This window comes from Schistocerca americana, chromosome 6 (genome assembly GCF_021461395.2).
Source record: "Schistocerca americana isolate TAMUIC-IGC-003095 chromosome 6, iqSchAmer2.1, whole genome shotgun sequence".
NCBI classification, from domain to species: Eukaryota; Metazoa; Arthropoda; class Insecta; order Orthoptera; family Acrididae; genus Schistocerca; species Schistocerca americana.
In genome coordinates, this window is record NC_060124.1 from 290,806,800 (window position 1) to 290,828,762 (window position 21,963).

A 21,963-nucleotide genomic window follows, 5' to 3' on the forward strand; every position below is an offset into this window, starting at 1 on the left:
CACTTCTGTTGATTAGGTATGAAGCGGATTTTAACTTGTGAGAGAAAATTCCCTGCATGATGTCCTGGTCTGCCAGAATGCAAATGACCGGGTTTACCTTCGCTCTTCTGAATTAGGGCCTGAGGTAGTTGCTTTGTTGTTTCTGCCTTAACCTCTGCAACATTTCAGTCAAAACTTATCACATTCCAAATGATTATCCCTACTCCAAGATTATACCCCCCTGTAATTATCTCCATTGTAAAACATACCCCATATACCCACCCATGAATACCCACTCAAGCCTCACCCCTGCCAAAGCCTACAACATCAAAGACAGAGTTGCTTTTATAAATGCGTATGTCGTCAATATAATTATGTCTATCGAAAAGTGTTTCAAAAAAGGCTGGACTACCACTAAATTGGCTGAATGTATGAATGGGTATAGAAGAACTGTCTGCCTTGGGGACACCTAGTACCTAGCTTCTTGGCAAATTGCCCTCTAACACATCTTTGTATCCTGTCATCCTCCTTGATTTAAATTTCCATTAACATATGGCCCTTGTCTTTTTTCATTACACACTATATATATATAATGGAAGGAAACATTCCACGTGGGAAAAATTAAATATAAAAACAAAGATGAGGTGACTTACCGAACAAAAACGCTGGCAGGTCGATAGACACACAAACAAACACAAACATACACACAAAATTCAAGCTTTCGCAACAAATTGTTGCCTCATCAGGAAAGAGGGAAGGAGAGGGGAAGACGAAAGGAAGTGGGTTTTAAAGGAGAGGGTAAGGAGTCATTCCAATCCCGGGAGCGGAAAGACTTACCTTAGGGGGAAAAAATGTGTGGATGGATATGTGCGTGTGTGCGAGTGTATACCTGTCCTTTTTTCCCCCTAAGGTAAGTCTTTCCGCTCCCGGGATTGGAATGACTCCTTACCCTCTCCTTTAAAACCCACTTCCTTTCGTCTTCCCCTCTCCTTCCCTCTTTCCTGATGAGGCAACAATTTGTTGCGAAAGCTTGAATTTTGTGTGTATGTTTGTGTTTGTTTGTGTGTCTATCGACCTGCCAGCGTTTTTGTTCGGTAAGTCACCTCATCTTTGTTTTTTTTTTATATATATATATATATATATATATATATATATATATATATATATATATATATATATATATATATATATATATATATATATATATATTTTGTGAACTACTTTATTAATTTCTCTTCCCCTTAATCTAGCTTTACTTCTCACTCTCACCTTATCGTGTCTGGATAGAAGCTTGTTGACTGCTTACCGTATCTGACCTACTCTCTCTGATTCCTGCATCTTCATCCTTGTCTACACTTGTCCTCCCTACAAATGGATCCCTCTTATCCTGGGTCTAAGTGACCTGTCCTTTCATTTTAATGTTACCCAAAGTATCTCTCTCACTTCTCTGAGGAACCAACTTTCTGTTCTGAAGCTAGGAAATTCATCGCTTTTATACGAGGGTAATCCCAAAAGTAAGGTCTCCTATTTTTTTATAAGTACAGAACTCTGTGTGGCAGTTGGTCACACTGTTACGAAGAGTGCTTCACGCGCTGTGGGTAAACATGCGCACGTCACACTGATGCGCTCAGTCTTGGCTTGGCAGCTGTTGAGAATGGAGCTCCCATTGGATATTACCCCCAAGTGCGAATTGCTCAGTTATTTGGCTTTTGAATGCAAAGGGCACTGTGCTGATTGAAACCCATCGCCAATTGATGGAAGTGTATAGAGAGTCGTGCATGGATGTCAAGAATGCTCATAAGTAATGTAGAGAGTTTGCAGCTGGTCGAACCGAAATTCACGACAAACAAAGAAGCAGAGACCATCAATTTCTAAGGAGACATTGTTGAAGGTTGAGCAAAGCATGCGTGAAGATCGGTGGATCACCCTGGATTATCTCTGCACGTTGATTCCTGAGGTTTCCCAAAGCGCCACTCGCAGAATTTTAACGGAAACATTGAACTACCGAAAGGTGTGTGCAAGATGGATGCCCCACAGGCTGACTGAGGACCACATGCGGCAACGAGTTGATGCTTCCCGCACATTTCCTCACCGCCTTGCAGCTGAACAGTACAACTTTCTGGACTCAGTTGTCATGGATGACGAAACCTGGGCATACCACTTTACACCTGAGACCAAGCAACAATCACGCCAGTTCATAACTTTCTGAAAAGGGTGGCAGTGAGCTGGTATTACATGGGAATGCAAAACTGCCACAGCGTCTACAAAAATGCATCGACAGAAATGGTGATTATGTCGAAAAATAACTAAATCTTCAAGCTGTAAACTGATGTAAACCATTGTAGCAATAAACAGGTCTATGTACTTATAAAAAAAATAGGAGACCTTACTTTTGGGATTACCCTCATATGTGTACAGCATTACCAGCTCCTGAAGGTATGACCGGCCACCAATTCCGTCTCATAATTTATTAGTCTCCTCAGCTGAATTTTCCTTTGGTACAACTACAGCTGTGTATCACATAAGGACTTGAACCATATTCCTTCTTCCATACAGATAACACACTTACATTCCCAGGCCACTGCTTATGCTCCATACAACACTCAATGCTTCAGTCTGTGATACACTAACTGTCCTATGGTAAGAAAAAATATGTGTTTCTTTCCCAGATCAATCAATAAAGGTATTAATTCCTCATTGCCAAGACTTTGCATGGTTAAAAAAAGCAATGTTGGTACAATGTGTGATGAAACAAGTGCTGTATCATTTGAGAGATACAGAGGCGAGCAAGTGTGCTGGGACTTACCCCAGTTCACTGTTACTAGAGAGACATCGTCATAATGTGCCTGTGTGTAGCACACAAAGTATTGCGTCATAATCTAAGAATGGAATTAAAATTAATGTACCTTTTCTAAACTTTGTCAGTATATTCTTCAGTATATTGTCACGTAGAAGAAGGTGTAAACAGATGAATGACGAACACTAACTTCACTTAATGAAGGTTTATTCAGCACTTGCGCATACAAGAGTGTGGAGTGAACTGCCTCCGACCAGAACACATACGGTATATATACAGCTACAGAACATTCCAGTATAATGATCCTTGCCATTTGTGGATACTTCGAGAATGAACTCGAACCGAATATAGAAATTAAAATTTTACAGTTCAGGTGAGTTTTGAACTCACGACCCTCCATGCAATAGCCTAGTATCACAACCACTACACTACAGCGACTGTGCTACTCAGCTTATTCTGCAACATTGCTCCCTCCTTAAGAGAACAGCGTCTTGGTGTTACGTCATCCTAGTCCGGGAATGAGTCATTGGTCCTGCATACTCCGACTCCCGATGACTGATGTTCACCCTGGCGGTGATCTTCTTAGAACTTCCATTGCCGCTATGTTCTTCGTCACCTTTCCGCTTGTTACCTGTTGCTGGAGCTTTGAATTTACCATGGGTTGCAGGACCCTTATAGGGCTTCATTCAAAGGATGTGGACTGTATCTCTGATGTTTCGTCGTCTTGTGTCGGGATCGAAATCTTCAACTTCATAAGTAACATCAGACCACTGTCTTACAACCTTATAAGGTCCAAAGTAGCACCTGAGGAGCTTCTCAGAGACACCAACCTTCTGAACAGGAGGGAAGATCCAGACGAGGTCACCAGGCTGGTATACAACAGGGTGGTGGCTCACGTCATACCTTCGGCGATCGTTTTCTTGAGCCTGCAGCATGCGGAGTCGAGCTAACTGCCAAGCTTCCTCAGCTCTGATTAACACCTGGCCGACTTAGTTGTCATCCACATCATCAGGATGTAACGGAAACACAATGTCCATTGTCGTAGTTGCCTCACACCCATGGACCAGGAAAAATGGCTAAATCCTGTGGTGTTTTGTTTGGCGGTGTTGTAGGGAAACGTCATGAAAGGTAGCACCTCATCACTGTTCAACACTGACGAACATTGATTGCATGTCGGCCAAGGTCTTATTAAGCCGTTCAGTAAGCCCGTTAGTTTGTGGATGGTAGGCAGTTGTCATTTGATGAGTAATGTTGCACCAATGGTTTATCTCTGTCACAAGATTCGATTGAAAAACTTTCCCTCGATCTGTAATAAACGACCTTGGGGCACCGTGCTTTAATACAATGTCTTCCACGATGAATTTGGCTACCTTGAATGCTTTGGCTGTTTTCACGGCTTTTGTAATGGCATAGAATGTCAGATAATCAGTGCAAACAATAATCCATCTATTGCCACTAGCAGACATTGGAAATCATCTGAAGAGGTCAATTCCAACACACTGGAAAGGTGTTTCGGCTGGTCGAATTGGTATAAGTCCGCCACGTAATTTCTGAGGAACTGCCTTTCTCCTCTGGCACTCCAGACAGTGCGACACATAGTGACAGACACTCCTAAATAAACCTGGCCAGAAAAATCTCTTGCAGATCCTATTGTATGTCTTAATAAATCCTAACTGTCCGGCCTCAGGTGTGTCATGGAATTTTTGTAGAACATCTAAGCGCATGTGCTTAGGATTCACTGGTAGCCACGTCTTTCCAAATGGATCAAAGTTTTTCTTGCAAAGTAATCCATTAACTACATTAAATTGTCCTTTCACATACTCTGACCGATTTAAGGCAAGCATAATTTGAGATATCTTGGCGTCCTTCTTCTGCTCAGCAGAGAGATCCTGGAGTGCAGCGAGACAGTCCCTATCTTCATCAAAGTCTTGATGGTCTTGCACAGGGTTTCTTGAGAGACAGTCGGCATCTTGGTGTTTTCTTCCACTTTTGTACACCATGGTAATATCATACTCTTGAAGACGTAGTGCCCACCTGGCGAGTCATCCTGTTGCGTCTCTTTTCCATTCGAAATTTGCACCAGAACATCACCGATCCCATACCCACTGGCATCTGTGTGTAGTTCTGTAGGTGCTCTCTCATCATACAGACCAAGTACAGGGTCAGTTGTCAGGGCTTTTCACAGCACATGAAAAGAATCTTGTTGAGCACCACCCCAGATAAATTTAGCATCGGCTTTTAACAACTCTTAGAGCGGCCTAGCTTTGATACAGTAATCTTTCATAAAACAACGGAAATAAGAACATAATCCAAGGAAGCTTCTCACATATTTAGTACTATTACGAATAGGAAATTCCGTTATAGATCTCACCTTTCCTGGGTGTGGCTGCACACTTCGTTTGACTCAAGGTGTCAAAGTATTTTGATTTCGTTTGCTCCAGAGAGACACTTTCTTGGATTAAGTTTCAGTCCGGCTTGTTGGAGACACTTAAGAACGGCCCTCAGGCTTTTTGTGTGTTCATCAAATGTCTCTGAGAACACTATAATGCCATCTAAATAACAAAGACCCATCGTCCACTTCAGGTGACTTAGAAGATTATCCATCATCCATTCAAAAGTTGCTGGCACACTACACTAACCAAATGGCATTACCTTAAACTCATATAGGCCCTCAGGGGGTGATGAATGCAGTTTTCTCACGATCAGCCTCATCTACTTCGATTTGCCAGTATTCCGAGTACATGTCCATGGTAGAGAAAAACTTAACCCCCTTCAGACAATCTAGTGTATCATCAATTTGTGGAAGAGGGTAAACGTCTTTTTTAGTTATCTTATTAAGCTTCCTGTAATCAACACAAAAGTGTCAACTGCCATTCTTCTTCCTGACCATGGGCTCTGCGAAGACTGAATGATGTCATTCTTCATCATTTTCTCTACCTTGTCTCGTATTATTCAACATTCTGTTGCTGACACACAGTATGCTTTCTGGCTTATTGGTTGATGGTCTCCAGTGCTAATCTGGTGCTTCACCATCGATTTGTCTAATTCTCTCTTCACCTGTGGATTGAAGCATTCAGAGAACTCTTGAAGAATGGCAAGTAGCTTCTTCTGTTGTTCCTTAGTGAGATCTGGTGATAGTTGAGCTAGAAGATCTTGTCTCGTAGTGTTAGCACTAATTTTGTCCACAGACTCGGCATGGGAGGTTTCTATGATGCTCAGATGTTCTGCAATTAACGGCTCAGCATTTGCTATGCACATGCATCTTGGAAGGATGTGCAGTTCTTGGCGACAGTTAACTATCCATAATTCACCGAATCCATTCTTAAACGAGACGATAAAGGCTGGGATGACCAAGTTATTTTTCAGTGGTATGCTTCTCTTACATTGCACTACAAGATCCATGGGTTGATGCATGGCATGACACATGACAGTTACCTTTCTAGCTCTGACTGCAGGAATGATCACTACATCCAGCACACAGTCTCCACACACTTGGATGCACATCTTCCTGTCCACAGTATCTCATCTCATCTAATGTAATCTTCGAGCGACCACAATTTATAATTGCCTGAGAAGCTTTCAAAAAGTCCCATCCGAGAATGACGTCATGACTACATTCTTGTAAGACGATGAATTCTAAGGGCTGTATATGGCCACTTATATCCACACAAATGACACATCTTCCTGTAGGTTTTACATATTTCCCATTAGCCACCTTCTGCAGAGATGTTTTACTGTTGACAAATATGGCTTTCTGCAACTGGCGCTGGTACTTCTCTGAAATGACTGAATATGGTGCTCCAGAGTCCACAAGAGCTTGGGCTGGTCGGCCATCCACGAGGATATCGACGTAGTTTCCTGTCATTTTTGTAGTGATCAACCTCCAAGGAAGGTCGCACCCTGTAGTTTTCCATGTTGCGGCGGCTAGGTGATCGGCTGCAGCTTCTAAACGGTGATGGAGACCTTGATCGGAGTGTTGGGGAGCGTCCTCTCCAGCGGCTAGCTTGCGGCGATGGTGACCTACATCGTCCTGCACCCACATCTTCTTGTTCATCTTCGCCTTCCCAGAGTTGGCGTCGGCTAAGATCGGTCTGCAATCTTCTGGTGCAGGCATCATCTAATATCCGCCACCTTTCTCGACAATAGCGCACTGCCCCAGTCATTTCCAGTGGAAACATACTGGTTGGTTATCCTGTGTCCTCCAGATGTCAGTCTTCCTTGGTGCCCAAACAGGTTCTTCATGTGACATTGTAGGAACATAACTTCACCTGGGTCTTGATTTTTTTTACCGTTTTAAAGGGAAATGAAGGACGAGAGACTGGGTTCAATATCGGTTCCACTTCCTTCATTGTGATCTCTTGAAGCGTTTCGGTTTTTTACTCGCTGTGCGATCCAAGTGCCTTCTGAACTACTTCTCTCACTATCTGACGCAGAACACTTGTGAAAACAGTTTCTTCCTCCATCACAGACATCAATACAACGTTTGGAAGCTGTTCAAACTTCTTGCGCGTAATTCTTTTTTTATGCATTGTCTCGATATACTGACAATATTTTATGAAGTCGTCTGCTGTCGAAACCTCCTTCAGGAGTTTGGCTTTATATATGTCCTCGGCAATACCCTTCATGAGATGTGCAACCTTATCTTCCTCCTTCATTCTAGGATCCACTATTTTATACAGATCCAAGACGTCTTGAATGTAGGATACTGTAGTTTCTCCTGGATGCTGTGCCCTGCACTTCAATTTATCTTCAGCCTTGCACTTCTGTCATTGTGTGTCGTCAAAATACTTGCGCTGTTCCGCCTGGAATACTTCCCAGCTTGTGAACTTCTCCTCATTGTTCTCCTACCATTGTTTGGCAGTGCTCTCCAAGTAGAAAAATACATTAGCCAAACACACGGTGTCATCCCATTTGTTAAATTTGACTATACTCTCATATACCTTCAGCCACTTGTTTGGATCTTGGCCATCATCACCAGAGAACTCAGAAGGATGTCTCATGTGGTGGCACGCAGTTGCTGTCATCGTAATGTCCTCTTCTTCTTCTGTCTCCGATACATAGCGATCTGTTGAATATGGCTCGAACTCAGGTTTCTCGCCATGTAAATGGCAGCTGTGTCTGATGGCAGCCACTGTGTCGTCGATAATGTGCGGTATCATAAGTTCCAATACCCAGTGCCTCCACCAGAATAATGTCACATAGAAGAAGGTGTAAGTAGATGAATAACAAACACTAACTTCACTTAACGTAGGTTTATTCAGCACTTGCACATACAAGAGCATGGAGCGAATGGCCACAACATACATTGTATATATACAGCTACAGAACATTCCAGTACAATGATTCTTGCCATTTGTGGATACTTCTAGAATGTACTTGAACTGAATATAGAAATTAAAATTGTACAGTTCAGGTGAGTTTTGAACTCACGACCCTCCATGCAACAGCCTAGTATTAAAACCACTACACTACGGCGACTGTGCTACTCAGCTTATTTTAATGTTAAAATTGTTAAATCTCAGAATGATTGTATTCAACTAAATTTATTCACCCAATGTTTCAAGAAAATAAACTGACACTAAATAATGCAGCTAGAAAGCTAAAAATTGTTCAGAATGTGCAAATGCATCTCATAATCAACTGTTACAAGTCTCAACTTGATCAGAACAATATTTTGGTCAAAATCGGCATTTTTACGAAAACTGAAGGCGCTACATATTAGGCTCAGAAAGATGAAAATTGGTATGTAGCCTCAGTGTTGTATGAAAACATTAACTTTGTGACTCCATAAAGCTACCTCTATTAGTTTTCAAATAATTTACTAAAAACAAAATTTGGAACAGGAACATCCTTACTTGTAAAAGATTAATTATCATATTTGTATTAATGATACAAAGTTCTAATTACAGCACTTGATTACATTCATTAAATAATACAACTATACCAAGTTTCAAGATTTTAATGCAAATAACAATCAATACAAGGACTCTTAAAGAAGTAGTTCAGAGGTCATGTTCTACTGTCGCTTCTGTTCTAAACTTCTACATGGCAAAGTTAAAATGCAGTTGAACTGAAATTTTTTCAGTAACTAAAGCAAATTCAACTTTAATTATATAGAAATTACAAAGATTTTAAATTGTTTCACTAGATAATTATTTTTTTTTAATAATATACGTCTGAGAAAGTGGCCATATAGATGCTGCTGACTATGCCTTGAGCTGTTGCGCCCATATATAAATATGTCCAGAGGGACAGCAGAGAGATACTATGCACTGAGTTATAAATCTGTACGCATCAATCAAACGCCGGCTTATGTGCTGCCTCAGATGACGTTAGAACTAGGTACCTACCAAACTCATTCAGTAAAAGTAGGAAGTGAACTTGCAAAGACTGCCACTATCCTGAATCGCTTGGATTTCATGGTGTTTGTGTGCTGCCCATAATGTTGACAGAACTGTGTGGCAAGTGGTGAGATTATTTTCCATTTTTGTGATGATTAATTAACTTTGATTATTAGAAGTCAGGGCGATAGACCATTTTACTGGGATCTTACCATAGAGGTCGCCTCTAAACTGCTACGAGGGCTATGCCGAAAGTTTTTAGCAGAATGTGTGAAGAAAAATTTATTTGCAAAAAAACATTTACAACTTTTCAAAATACTCTCCATTAGCATGTATATATTTTTCCATTCTCTGAAACCACTTAGAAAATGTGTCAGTCCAAGCTTGTTTTGGGATGTCACTTAGTGCACTGTCGTACGCTGCAATGGCCTCTTCATTGATGAAAACCGCTGCCCTTGAATTTTTTCCTTAGTTTTAGGGAACAGAAAGAAGTCACAGGGGGCCACATCAGGTGAATAGGGGGGATGGGGTAACACTCGCACTTTTTACTTCTCCAGAAAGTCCATCGTTCTGGCAGCCCTGTGCGCAGATGCATTGTCGTGATGCAGTAGAAGGTGCCCACTCTTGGACTTTGGATGCTGTGACTTCCATGTGGCGATGACTTTTGGAAGACAATCGTTCACGTGCCATTCAGCATAGACTGTACGGCGTGTGTCCAAGGTCACAGAAGTGAGATGCCCAATCTGTGTGAAAAAAGTTGCCACCATCTTTTTTCCAGAGCTCCGACTTCGTCGAACTTTTGTGGGTGGTTCCTACCCTGGAAAGCATCACACAGAAAACTGTCTCTTCGTTTCAGAGTAATAATGGTAGACCCACATTTCATCACCTGTGACGATATTGTAGGTGTCTTGGAACTTCCCTCCATTGAATTTTTCGAGCATGAAACGACACCAGTCCACTCTCGCCTCCTTTTGGCTTTCTCTCAGGGAATGTGGCACCCAACGGGCACATCTCTTAGTAAGACCTAAGTGATAATGAACGATGGTATGTGCCACTGTTGATCCAATATTTAGGGTCCCTTCAATGTCACAAAATGTAAGATGTGGATCTTCTTTGATCATTTTCCTCACAGCATCAATTTTTTCAGGAGTCACAGCTGTTACTGGCCAACCGGGACGAGGTTCATCTTCAATTGACTGCCGACCCCTCGAAAAAGTCGCGAAACCAATTTCCAACTGTGGCCCTAGAAGGGGAAGCTTCACCAAAAACACGCAGCAAAGAAGAATGTCATTCTTCGGCACTTAAACCCTTTTTATAACCGTAAAAAACCATGGCGCGAAAGTTGCGGCGTGACAGCTCCATCTTGCACCGTCTCTGACTCAGCACTGCCTGTGCTTTCTTACCGCGCTGTGGGCGGATCACCGCTAGCCAGGGGCTGCGCGTGCATGTCCCAAGGTCGAAAAACATTGCTCTTTCGAATGAAAACAACTCCATTGTCCTCTGCCTTACGGTTTACGGGCTGCTAAAAACTTTTGGCATAGCCCTCTTAATAGTGCTGTTTATGATAGGGACATTATTATTATTATTATTATCAGGAATATTATTATGTTTGCACATGTGAATTTCAACTGAATATATTAATCAGTTAGAACTCAAAAATTTAATTTATAGTCAAAGTTCCTGATCCCGATGAGTAAATAGTTAGTAGGAACATTTTCTTTCAGTGAGCACAAGAAGAATGTGGACTAGCAGACTAGAGATTATGGTCAGTATGTTCTCCATCGCTTTCTGGCTGATAGCAGAATTAGTTTTCAGGCTCTAGTAAAAATGGTGAAGAGGAATATTATTTTACCTGTGGCATCAGCTGGGAAACTGAACGGTGAAAGTGACCCGTACAAAACAGTGAAATTGGTAGGCACTAACAGGATACCGAAGTGAAATATGCCAAAACCAGAGTGAAACAGTGCTGATTTGCCTGTGAATCTGGAAACTAAACTGTGAATGTTAGCCACAGTAACTTAGATCATGACGGAAGGAGGGAAGAGATGACACTGGATCATGGCTACCACTGTCGCTGAGGTTAGAAGAAGACTGTGCATCATTACAGAGCTGTGTGGACCTCTGAGTTACCTACAAGCTACTGCAAGCACTCACTGGTGCGCAGCCCCCCTGTAGCTACTGCAGTAGGTGATACTTGCATAACTGCCACAGCTGCTGCTGCCTGCATTACGTCACGACACATTGCATCACAGTTGCTGGTACATTGCACCGACATCACTTATCAAGATCAAGCAATTAAGATAAGTCAAGAATATTTAAGTTATTTGTTAATTGTTTCTAACAGGCTATTAAAAATGAAATGTATTGATAAGAATAATGTGAAAGTTAAGATGGAAGCAATCTTTGATGATGAGTCCTCAGAATTAGAAACTGAAATTAATGAGCCACGGTTCTGTCAATGTAATAAGTCCAGCATCTGAAGTAAAGTTCAGTGTTACTGCAAGCTAGAACCATTTTCTCATGAAGGGAAATTGAAGTTGCGGTCCAAAAAGAAAAGGTAGGATTAATACAATTATCAGATAATGATAATAATATATCAGATAAGTTCAGCCAAGTCAGGGAATGCTAGAAACTCCTTTAAAACCAGTGGGAATGCCAAGTGGTAAAGCAGAGCCACCAAATTGGATGAAATTACTGTTTGCTGAACTTCTATCACAAAGAACTAAAGGACAGCAGTAAAACACTGAACAATAAGTTGGAATCTGATAGCAAACAGTTAAGTAGTAAGAGTAAAGCTAGTAAAAAAAAGAACTAAAGCATATTATTAAAGCATTAAAGGATTAAATTACCTCAAAACTGAATTGTTTAAATTATAAAATCTATTCTAACCACCATGATCTGCAAGTCAGAGTAGGGCAACAGTTAAATAAATTGCATAGCACTTTCAAAACGAAAATTAGCGAAGTTTGCAAGGATTTCAAAGATGCGGATGAATTATGGAGGGGAGGTTGTGAGAAAGTATAGGCAACAAATCCAAACTTTGCTCTAATTGATTTAAAGAAGAAATACTTAAGTAAATGCCTGTCAAAAAGATACTAAGAAAGTAAAATCTGATTGTGTGAAAATATGTGATGATGATGATAAAAAAGAGACTTTCTCAGGATAGTTTCTCTGTGGCGCTCTCCCATGGATTAAGTAAACCTGTGACCATTCGTGCTGCCCTTCTCTGTACATATTCAATATCTCCTGTTAGTCCTATCTGGTACGGGTAACACATACTTGGACAATATTCTACAACCAGTCTCACTAGTGATTTGTAAGCAATCTCCTTTGTAGACTGATTGCACTTCCCCAGTATTTTACCAATAAATTGAAGTCCACCACATGCTTTACCTGTGACTGAAGCTATTTGATCATTTCATTACGTCTAGCTGTTAGCATGAGTTGGCTGATTGCAGCAGTGACTCATTGATATTATAGTCATAGGATACTAAATTTTTCCGTTTTGTGAAGTGCATGGTCTTAAATTTCTTAACATTTAGAGCAAGTTGCCAGTCTCTGCACCGTGTTGAAATCTTAACAAGATCTGACTGAATATTTATGCAGCTTCTCTCACATAGGACTTCATTAAAGGTAACTGCATCACCAGCAAAAAGCCTGATTTTACTGTTAATATTGCCTGCAAGGTCATTAATATACGCTGGCCGGAGTGGCCAAGTGGTTCTAGGCGCTACAGTTTGGAACTGCACGACCGCTACAGTCTCAGGTTTGAATCCTGCCTCGGGCATGGGTGTGTGTGATGTCCTTAGGTTAGTTAGGTTTAAGTAGCTCTAAGTTCTAGGGGACTGATGACCACAGCAGTTAAGTCCCATAGCGCTCAGAGCCATTTGAACCATTAATATACAATGTGAACAGCGAGGGTCCTAACACACTTCCCTGGCGCACACCGGAAGTTACTTCTACATCTGACGATAACTGTCCATCTGAGATAACATGCTGTTTCCTTCCTACCAAAAAGTCCTCAATCTAGTGACAAATTTCACTTGATACTCCTGAAAGTGATTGGTGTGCAATGGGGTTGGAGGTACTGGTCTACCAGGGCTGAGATGCGTTCGGTGGGCCTTTTAACGTGTTCACACTGGCACTGAGAATTGTGTTTCTCGCTGTGGAGCAGTGCATTTATTCATTCTTCCCCTTATCTGGAGGTGCTGCCTTTCTGTTTCTCACAGTGGGGCAGCGGTCTTATTCAAATGCCCTGAGCTGCAATTTAAATATCTTAACTGTTTATTTTGAAAGTGGCAGAAGTCTTTTTTTTTAAAAAAAGGAAGATTGTGTATAAAATAATTGTACACTAGATTAATTGCATATTATCTGATATCTCATTGTTCAGAAAGCTCTCTCAACAAAGGGTCACACAGAGTTGTATTCACACCTGTTTGTTGCGCCTGGCTGATAGGTAAAACAACAAACTTTAAGACTGTTCCCGATAGCATAATTGCTAGAATCGTGCATGAGCCACTGAGTACATGCTGACACAAGCATGTTAAAGCCAGCGGGTACGGGGCGGCCAGGGTGATTGAATTTGTGTATTTTGGGAAGCAAGTAGGAAGTGGGTAATGTACAGATCCAGAGGGGTTACATGTTCTGTGAAAGCAGCTCAGAGTCCTTATGAGAGGCCTAACGTTTCCACGATTTTCTGCAATTCAGTCTTGATGAGAGGACTGACGTCTTTAGTAGCAATTTTTTGCATTGTTGATGTGTCTGATGGTTGACAGCCTATCTGCACATACTCCTCACAATCCATTGCTGCACCAGTGGAGCCCTTGTCTGCTGGGAGGATGATGATTGAGTGGTTTAACTTCAGGTCATGGTTGGGTAGGTATTTAGCCCAAGTAAGATTTGGGGTTTTGGTGATATTTTTTGGGAAGGATTCAGAAGCAGTGCTAGGAGTGAGGAGTTACTGCATAATCCGGATACAATGGTTTGGAGGAGGAGGGGTGGAGAGGGGGGGGGGGGGGGGTTATCACTTTCGAATTTGGTTTAAAATTGTTCTAGACAGGATTCTGTGGGCAGCCTGTTGGTTTTTGGATGGGTTTGTGTACTGAAGTGGTATTTTCAGTTGAAGTTACAACAAATGAATAACAGGAACTCGGGGAGGGGGGGGGGGGGCAGATGACCAAATTTTGAAGTATTTGACTTATGGGGTGGGCAGCTTCTTCCAAATGGATTGAAGGGAGTGTACATCTACATCTGTACTCTGCAAACCACTGCATTATGCTGCAGAGGGCATGTCTCATTGTACCAGTTATTAGGGTTTTTCCTGTTACATTCACATGTGGAGCATGGAAAAAATGATTGCTTAAATGCTAATTAGTCGAATCTTGTCTTTATGATCTCTATGTGAGCGATAAACTCATTCTACTAACAAACTGAGTTTATCACCAGCTTTACCTACAGCTGAGTGTGTTATTCCATTTCACGTCCGTACACATTTTTACATCCGGGTATTTGTATGAATCGATCAGTTCCAATTGTGATTCATTGATATGATTGGATACTATATTTTTTCTGTTCTGTAAATTGCATAATTTTACATTTCTAGGTGTTTAGAGAAAATGGACAATCTTCAGTATAGAGTGAAAAACAGTGGATTCAAAATTTGAAAAAAAAATGGCGTATTGCTTTAGATCTTGTTTTTGCTGTGACACAGCATCTCTTTACTAGCATAATACATTATGAATCTCGAGTTTTCACTATTATTATTTTTCTCATTGGCAGATTTAACTGTTTAAATTGCCAATTATAAATATTTATTATACAAAATATTGGAATTCGTATAAAAATTGAGAAGTAATGGTTTAAATATAATTTCAGTTCTGGGTCATTACAAGGCCTCACTTTCCTACTACCTCAAAGCAGCAATTCTGGTGAGTGACTTTTTTAGCCAACCACTTCCAAGATCAGTGATGGATGATCTAACATTTCGCCGTATGATAAAATGTTGCAGCCAGCTTCAGTGTCACACTCAGGTAGCCTTTATGATCTTAATATAAAGCTATTGTGTAAATTCAAACAATGAAAACTCCTGGTAGGCAATATTAACAATGTAGGTAGAGATAAATTGCTACTTACAGTAAAGGAGACATGTTAAGCTGCAGACAGGTACAATTAAAAGACACTTACCTTTTGGTCATAGCCTTCAGCAGTCATTAAAGTGAAGACCACCAAGTTGCTGAACATACTACCCAGCAAAATGTTCTCCACTTTGTTGACTGTGTCACAGCCCCTGCCATATGGATCCTTTCTACCAGCACCAGCTTTTTGAATCGCAGAAGTGGGAACTCTTCCTGCAACATATCCCACGTTCCAGCAAACGCCTTGACCTCAACCTTTGTTAGTCCCTGTCCTTCACCCATCTATCCACCCCCCTCCCCACCTTCTTACTGTATCTAGCTGCCCAACTCTGTCCCCACCAAATCCCTGTGTGCTTCCAGAAGCAGCACTTCACCGTCTCCTACACCTACCCTGCTATCCCTCCCTGGCCTCCTCAATACCCCTTCCACTCATATTGCTTCTACCATCATGCAAAGTTGCTGAGATAACGGTCATGTGTGTGATTTAGAGAAAGGCCTTCTGGCTGAAAGCTTACATTTGTAGCAGTCTCTGTTGTGCCTGTTCGCAACTCAACTTCTCCTCTGTATGTTGAGTAGCAGTCTATCCTTTTCATAATTTTCTTATTAAGTTATTTGATATAACTTTGTCGTCCATTGTTTATTCTGATTAAGAGTTTAAACAATCTCATACACAGTAGCTACTACTTTACATTATTTAAATAACTGATTTATTCTCGTTTTCCGATAAATGATACTGCCTTGGATTTATAAACAAATCATAGATTCTAATCTAGAATGTTCTTATATATATTTTTTCGTAGCCATTTTATTACTTAATAGTGCTTCAGATTTTATGAGAACTCTTTTGAGCAACAGTGTTTATAAAAGATCATTTCTCATATACTATAGATCCGTATTTTAGATTTCAGTAATGTCTACCATGAGAATTATCATCAAAGTTGAAATACAATACTACCACTGAATGACGGATATCAGTCTGATGTCTGAGGCAATTGTTATTATGGTTTTTCTTACTGTGACTGTATTCCTTAGTGCGTTATTACATATCAATAATTGGGCATTTCTTCATTATTTCAGGCAGCTGTGTTGTGTCAGTTTCTTGAGGAAACAGATTATGCAACAGCATTTAAAAGCCTGGGGGATGTTAAAAGCAGCAGTTGTAGTGACTCAATGGATTCCTACTACAACTGTATCTGGGACATAACTATTCTTGAGTATCTTGTACACTTACATTCTAAACGTGGAGAACACCAGAGGAAACATCAAGCTGTAAGTTAAATCAAATAATGTGTTAGCATTAAGTGCAATTTATTGTTCTGTGGAGGAAAAAAATATGAAAAGGTTGCACCTGTAACTTTTAAATTATTTATTTGTATGTGGAAAGGATAGATTGCTATTCACTACATAGAGGAGGCAATGAGTCGCAGACAGGTACAACGAAAAATAATATACAGAATATTTAAGCTTTCAGACAGAATTCTTCCTCTAGAAATACAATTATCACACATTCACAAAATAACAACTTACATACACATGATACCGCCTCCATACAGTGGGGTCCGACAGTGAGTGCATCTGATGTGGGCAGCAATCTGCCGTGAAGAGAAGTGCGGATAAGACGGAGGCCTACAGCCGGGAGGGGTATGGATAGCAGGGTAGTGGTGGAGGAACATGCTAGTCGTGCCCTGTGGGAAAGTGAAGAGTCATTTGTTCGGATGAGGCTTGTTTCACACTGTTTCCAACTTGTGGCTGAGTTTACGTCCCAATAGTGAAACTTGGCAGGGGTTCGGTGATGATTTGGGTGGACCTCATTGTATCCCATGGGCTTCCCTCCCCCACCTTTTTCCATTGTGGACATTGTTTCATTTGTGTAGGTTGTAGGAATTATAATTATGTTAACACAAAAGTGGGTATGTAATGACATTATGCATGTAAGAAATTTGTAGTGGCTGATACAATGTTGTACACAGTAGGAAAACAATTTTGGTTTATACTGTGACTAGGAATTGAGACAGATTAGTTGGTTATGATAGTAATAAACCCTCACATCCAAGCAAGCCAGAGGGGTACACCCACAACACATAGTGACGAGTTGTTTGTATCACTTTTTGGGCATGTTTTATTTTGACTGCTCTGTGATAAGTACTTCATTGGAGGAATGTTTTGTTTCCTAATTTTTGTTGTTGTTGTAGAAGTCATACATCATATTAGTTTAATTTTGTATTCTTTTTCAGATGAGGGTGCTTGGCCTCCTGGAACTCAATGCAAATAACAACAAAGAAATTCAGAGAGAGGCAGCAAATTTAAGAAAATCTCGTTTCCTTAGATCTTTAGCAAGGCAGTTTGTTTGCTAACTGTGGCAGCAAATTTTTCATTTACTTCTATGAAGTTATATATTGTAAATATTAAATTAGACAAAAACCATTTCAAATAAATTATATTATGAAGCAATGTTAATTCTGTCTAATGCAGTAAAATGGTATCACAATTTCTATCTCCCTTCTGAAGCTTTGGGACTGCATGCCTCGGATGTGCAGTGCCTTAACTACCTCCGCCTCTCCTATAACGGTCATCGGATGTCAGTTAAATCTTTCAGTGACTTTAAGGGGTGATTCAAAGACTGTAATATTTGCAGATGACACAAGCAGAGTCATCAAGAGTGAGAGCTCAATCTCATGATACCTGAACAGCAACACAACTGGTTCACAGCTAGCAGTTAAGCCTAAAGTAGTGGTTTGTTCACACCAAAACTCCGCTTATTGACAACTAGAATGAAGAAGAGCTATGAATGCACTCTTTGAAAGTAGATCTTCCACTTGCAACAGTTTTAACAACAGCACAAAATTATCCAGAGCTCTTTTTCAGGCGTTACAAAGTCATAACAAATTTTCCAGTTTATTTTAAGTGTTATTCAACCTGAATAGTTTGAGATATGAAGATTCAACTCAAAATTGTTAGGGGTAAATTCTGTTGTAGAGAATTTTGTAGGCCTGCTCACTCACAGATAATATTGTCAATTTTTATCCACTTCTATTTCAAACACTACATCTGCCACTTTTCGATTTTCGTGCTGATATTCTAGCGAAAAAAAGAAAACGATAAATTTGTGAAGGAGAGGAACTAATATCCAAAAATGATTGCACCTAATATTGTACATTATCATCATCTATCTGCGTCTGGTCCCAGATAGCTTTGAATCCAAAAAAGGCTGAAATAAGTGCCTGTGTAGTATTGTGCTTATAGTTGTCACAATATTTTTGTCTGCTTATGGTGGTTTCAATGATAGGATACAGTGAAATTTCAGCAAACTACTTACAAAGTTTCGTACCAATATTAGGGGAGGAATCTATAAACACACAAAAACTCTTGCAGTGATCGTGGGAACAAGATTCAGCTAATAACAGCTTTCACAGTTGCTTTTAAGAAGTCACTTTTCTGACGCTACGTCCCTTAATATCTGGTACAGTGGGAAGTATCCTCTGCCAAGCACCAGTAATTTAAGGAATATGGATGTAGATGGAGATGTAGAAGTAGATATGCGACAAACCATGCAACAAGGAGCAGTCAAATATGGCACAGTTAGTGACCTGGAAGCAGTCGATCACAACTCAAGTTTCAGGACATGCAGTGATGGTCACAATATGAAACACAAACCAGCTTGGTGTCATCGCCTGGCAAGGATCATAGCAAAGCAAGCCACATTGGTGCAGGTTAAATCCGTCGGTAAGACTCAGTGGGCTTGTTTCATCATATCAGGCCATGCTGGCAGCATAATCATGCTTAATCTCAGAGATTCATGTTATTTAATTTCAAATAAGCTAACGTTACCTGCTAGCACTATAAGTAGGTAATGTTGTTCACATGCTAAAAGAAACACACTATAAAACTCCTTGGAGTTCAGTTGGATAATGTATTCCAATAGTCAACACAGATAAAGTGTAGTCCAGCATCTTGTGTCTATAGAAGAATCTCACAAAAAAAAAATTATGATTGTTGCCCGGGATGTCCCATCCGGGGAAATTCGGCCACTGGGTTGCAAGTCTTGGATGACTTACATGTCAGTTATGATAAAATGATGACGAGGACAACCCAACACCCAGTCCATGAGCAGAGAAAAGTCTCCAACCCAGCCGGGAATTGAACCTGGGCCTGCTACATGGTAAGCAAACACGTTACCACTCAGCTGAGCAGGTGAACTAGCATCTCGCATTGCCTTGATCTAGACACATGAGTGTTGATTTATTTTGAATATTTTCACTACTTCTTGTCTTACAGAATTATATTCTGGGGCAGTGCAACTTAAGTACACTGCTTGACAAAAGAAGTGAAGCACCTTGAAGGGGAGGAGCAAATGAAATGAAACTTTACATATTAAGATGTTACATAATTTTACTTAGATGATTACAAAATTGAGTCAAATTTACACAGAACTTGGCAGTATTGGCCCACTTATCAATATGACACTTCACCACCTGTTGCCTGGATGCATGCACTGATTTGTTTGGGAAGAGTGTCATAAAGCTCTTCATGTGAATAAAGAGCTAGTTGTGTTTCACAAGTGTGGTGTGCGTACTGTAAGACCTTCGGTACACACACCATCAGATTATTTGACTTGTTGCTCTAAGAAGTAGGCGAGTGTCAGCAATATGTCTCGTGGTCTTATCGTGGCGTGTTTATCTTCTGCCGTTAAGTCAGACGATAGAAATGCCACTTGCACGCTTAGAGTAGCAGATTGATGGTGACCAACTTTAAACAGAATTTGATTAATTTTCACACACATTTATTAAAATAATAAAAAGGCTAGACATTACATAACTTGATTCTGGATGCTGTTTACAATTGACAATCTGAAGTTCCTTTGGTCTTGGTACGTTAATCTTATTCTCACATATATCTGATACTTGACAAAGTGTCTATTCATTTATCTTCATGGCTATGTACAGGAATATGATAATCTTATTAGGCGCAGACTGAAACTTGACTACAGACTAATGCAGACTGACTAATCTGAGGTCTGTACACTCGTTATAATACCTCGAGCATTCAGGTATCACTGCGCGAGTGTGATCCGCGAGGAGAAAAGGTTCTACATTAGCAGCAATCTCATTGGTTGTGTTACATATGCGGATCGGCGGAAGCAGAATTTGGTCCGTCTCTATGACAGCGCCATCTCGTAGTGCGGAGATGGACGAGTGCTGCGCCTGCGCTGTTGTGCTTAGCGGGGCGCGCTCTAGTGGGAAAGTTGTGTACACGCTGACTACGCGAAACTATGTACACAACAACAAGATCAATATTTTCTGGATTTGTGCTGTCATTAGACCATTTTCTTGGTGGTAACTCAAAATATCCAAACACAGTATATTTTCCAAAATTCTACTGCAAACTGACATCAGCAATATGGGTTTGTAATTTGCTGGACTAATCTTATTTTCCTTATTGAGTACTGGTGTGAGCTGTGCAACTTTCCATTCCTTACGTACACATCTTTTGTTGAGCAAGAGTGAGCATTTGTATATGATTGCCAAGTACAGAGCTATTGCATCAATATACTCTGAAAGGAACCTAATTGGTTTGTAATCTGGACCTGAAAACTTGCCTATATTAAGTGATTTAAGTTGCTCTTCTACAATGAGCATATCTACTTCTAAGTTACTCATTTTGGCAGCTGTTCTTGATATGAATTCTGGAATTCACGGTCATCATCAACAGTATTCTGTTCTTTCGAGAACAGTTACTGTCTTCATATATATAGTTAAAGGCTACGCAGCCATTGACCTTCATCTGTGTCACAGGTTGCCCAAACTCTTACGGGAATCGCCAAAGCGTGTGCGAGTAATGAGTGAATGGGCAAATGTCTATAAGGTACATTACATATGTAGAATTGTGGACAGTTGGGAATGTGAGTCTCGCAGGAAGCGTGCAAGGGATAAGTTCCTGCAGTCACGCTATTCATCTGTGTCCTCGGTGGCTCAGATGGATAGAGCGTCTGCCATGTAAGCAGGAGATCCCGGGTTTGAGTCCCAGTTGGGGCACACATTTTCAGCTGTCCACATCGAGGTATATCAACAACACCTGTCGGCAGCTGAGGGTTTCAGTTAGTCATCATTTATTCTAAAGAAAAAGTGTGTAAATCATAACTCTGAAAAAATAGAAAGTGGGAAACCTTAATTTCTTCAAAGTGACTAATTTTGAACACTTTTTGAAACAGTTTCAATTATTTCCTTGAGTTGTAATTTGATTTTGGTAGTAATTCAAGAGTTAATATCAGAACATTAAAGTTATGCAATCTTTGTCTCAAGTCACAGAATCTGTGATAATTTCTCAATAACCGTTTAAGATTTGATATGGGGTTGACATTTAAGTGAACGAAATAACTTTGAATAATAACAGCTCCTACATTCCCACCAAAAATTTTGGTAGAAAAACAGTTTGAAGTGATATACTGAACTCTTCAGTGCGTGTGCCTCACGATTTCACATGAACGGCACACCAAGTCACTTACACCAGTATTTCATATTAAGATAATTATCGGTTTTCGGCAAAGCACAGGCTAGAAACTGCAGTAAAACAGCTTGTAATTGCATTAATTATTTGTTTGAGGTAAAAATAAGTAAAAAGCAGTCAAATTATGAAAATCATTTACGTCAATAAACATCTTCAATCAGAACAAGTTTTCTTCTGCTGGTCATTAAGATCACTGGAAAAAAACATA

The 21,963-nt window shown here is 40.4% G+C and overlaps 1 protein-coding gene across 2 annotated transcripts in view; it reads left to right on the top strand.

Annotated features, from left to right (window-relative positions):
• The window catches only part of LOC124619438 (integrator complex subunit 8), a 153,194-nt gene extending 135,486 nt beyond the window's left edge, over window positions 1–17,708 (top strand). For both annotated transcript variants that reach the window (XM_047145823.1, XM_047145824.1), the window contains exons 15-17: window positions 14,992–15,146; window positions 16,329–16,520; window positions 17,486–17,708. In XM_047145823.1, the coding sequence (XP_047001779.1) occupies window positions 14,992–15,146; window positions 16,329–16,520; window positions 17,486–17,605 (467 nt within the window). In that variant the 3' untranslated portion in view covers window positions 17,606–17,708. The remainder of the gene's footprint in view (window positions 1–14,991; window positions 15,147–16,328; window positions 16,521–17,485) is intronic.
• The last annotated feature ends 4,255 nt before the right edge of the window (window positions 17,709–21,963 follow it).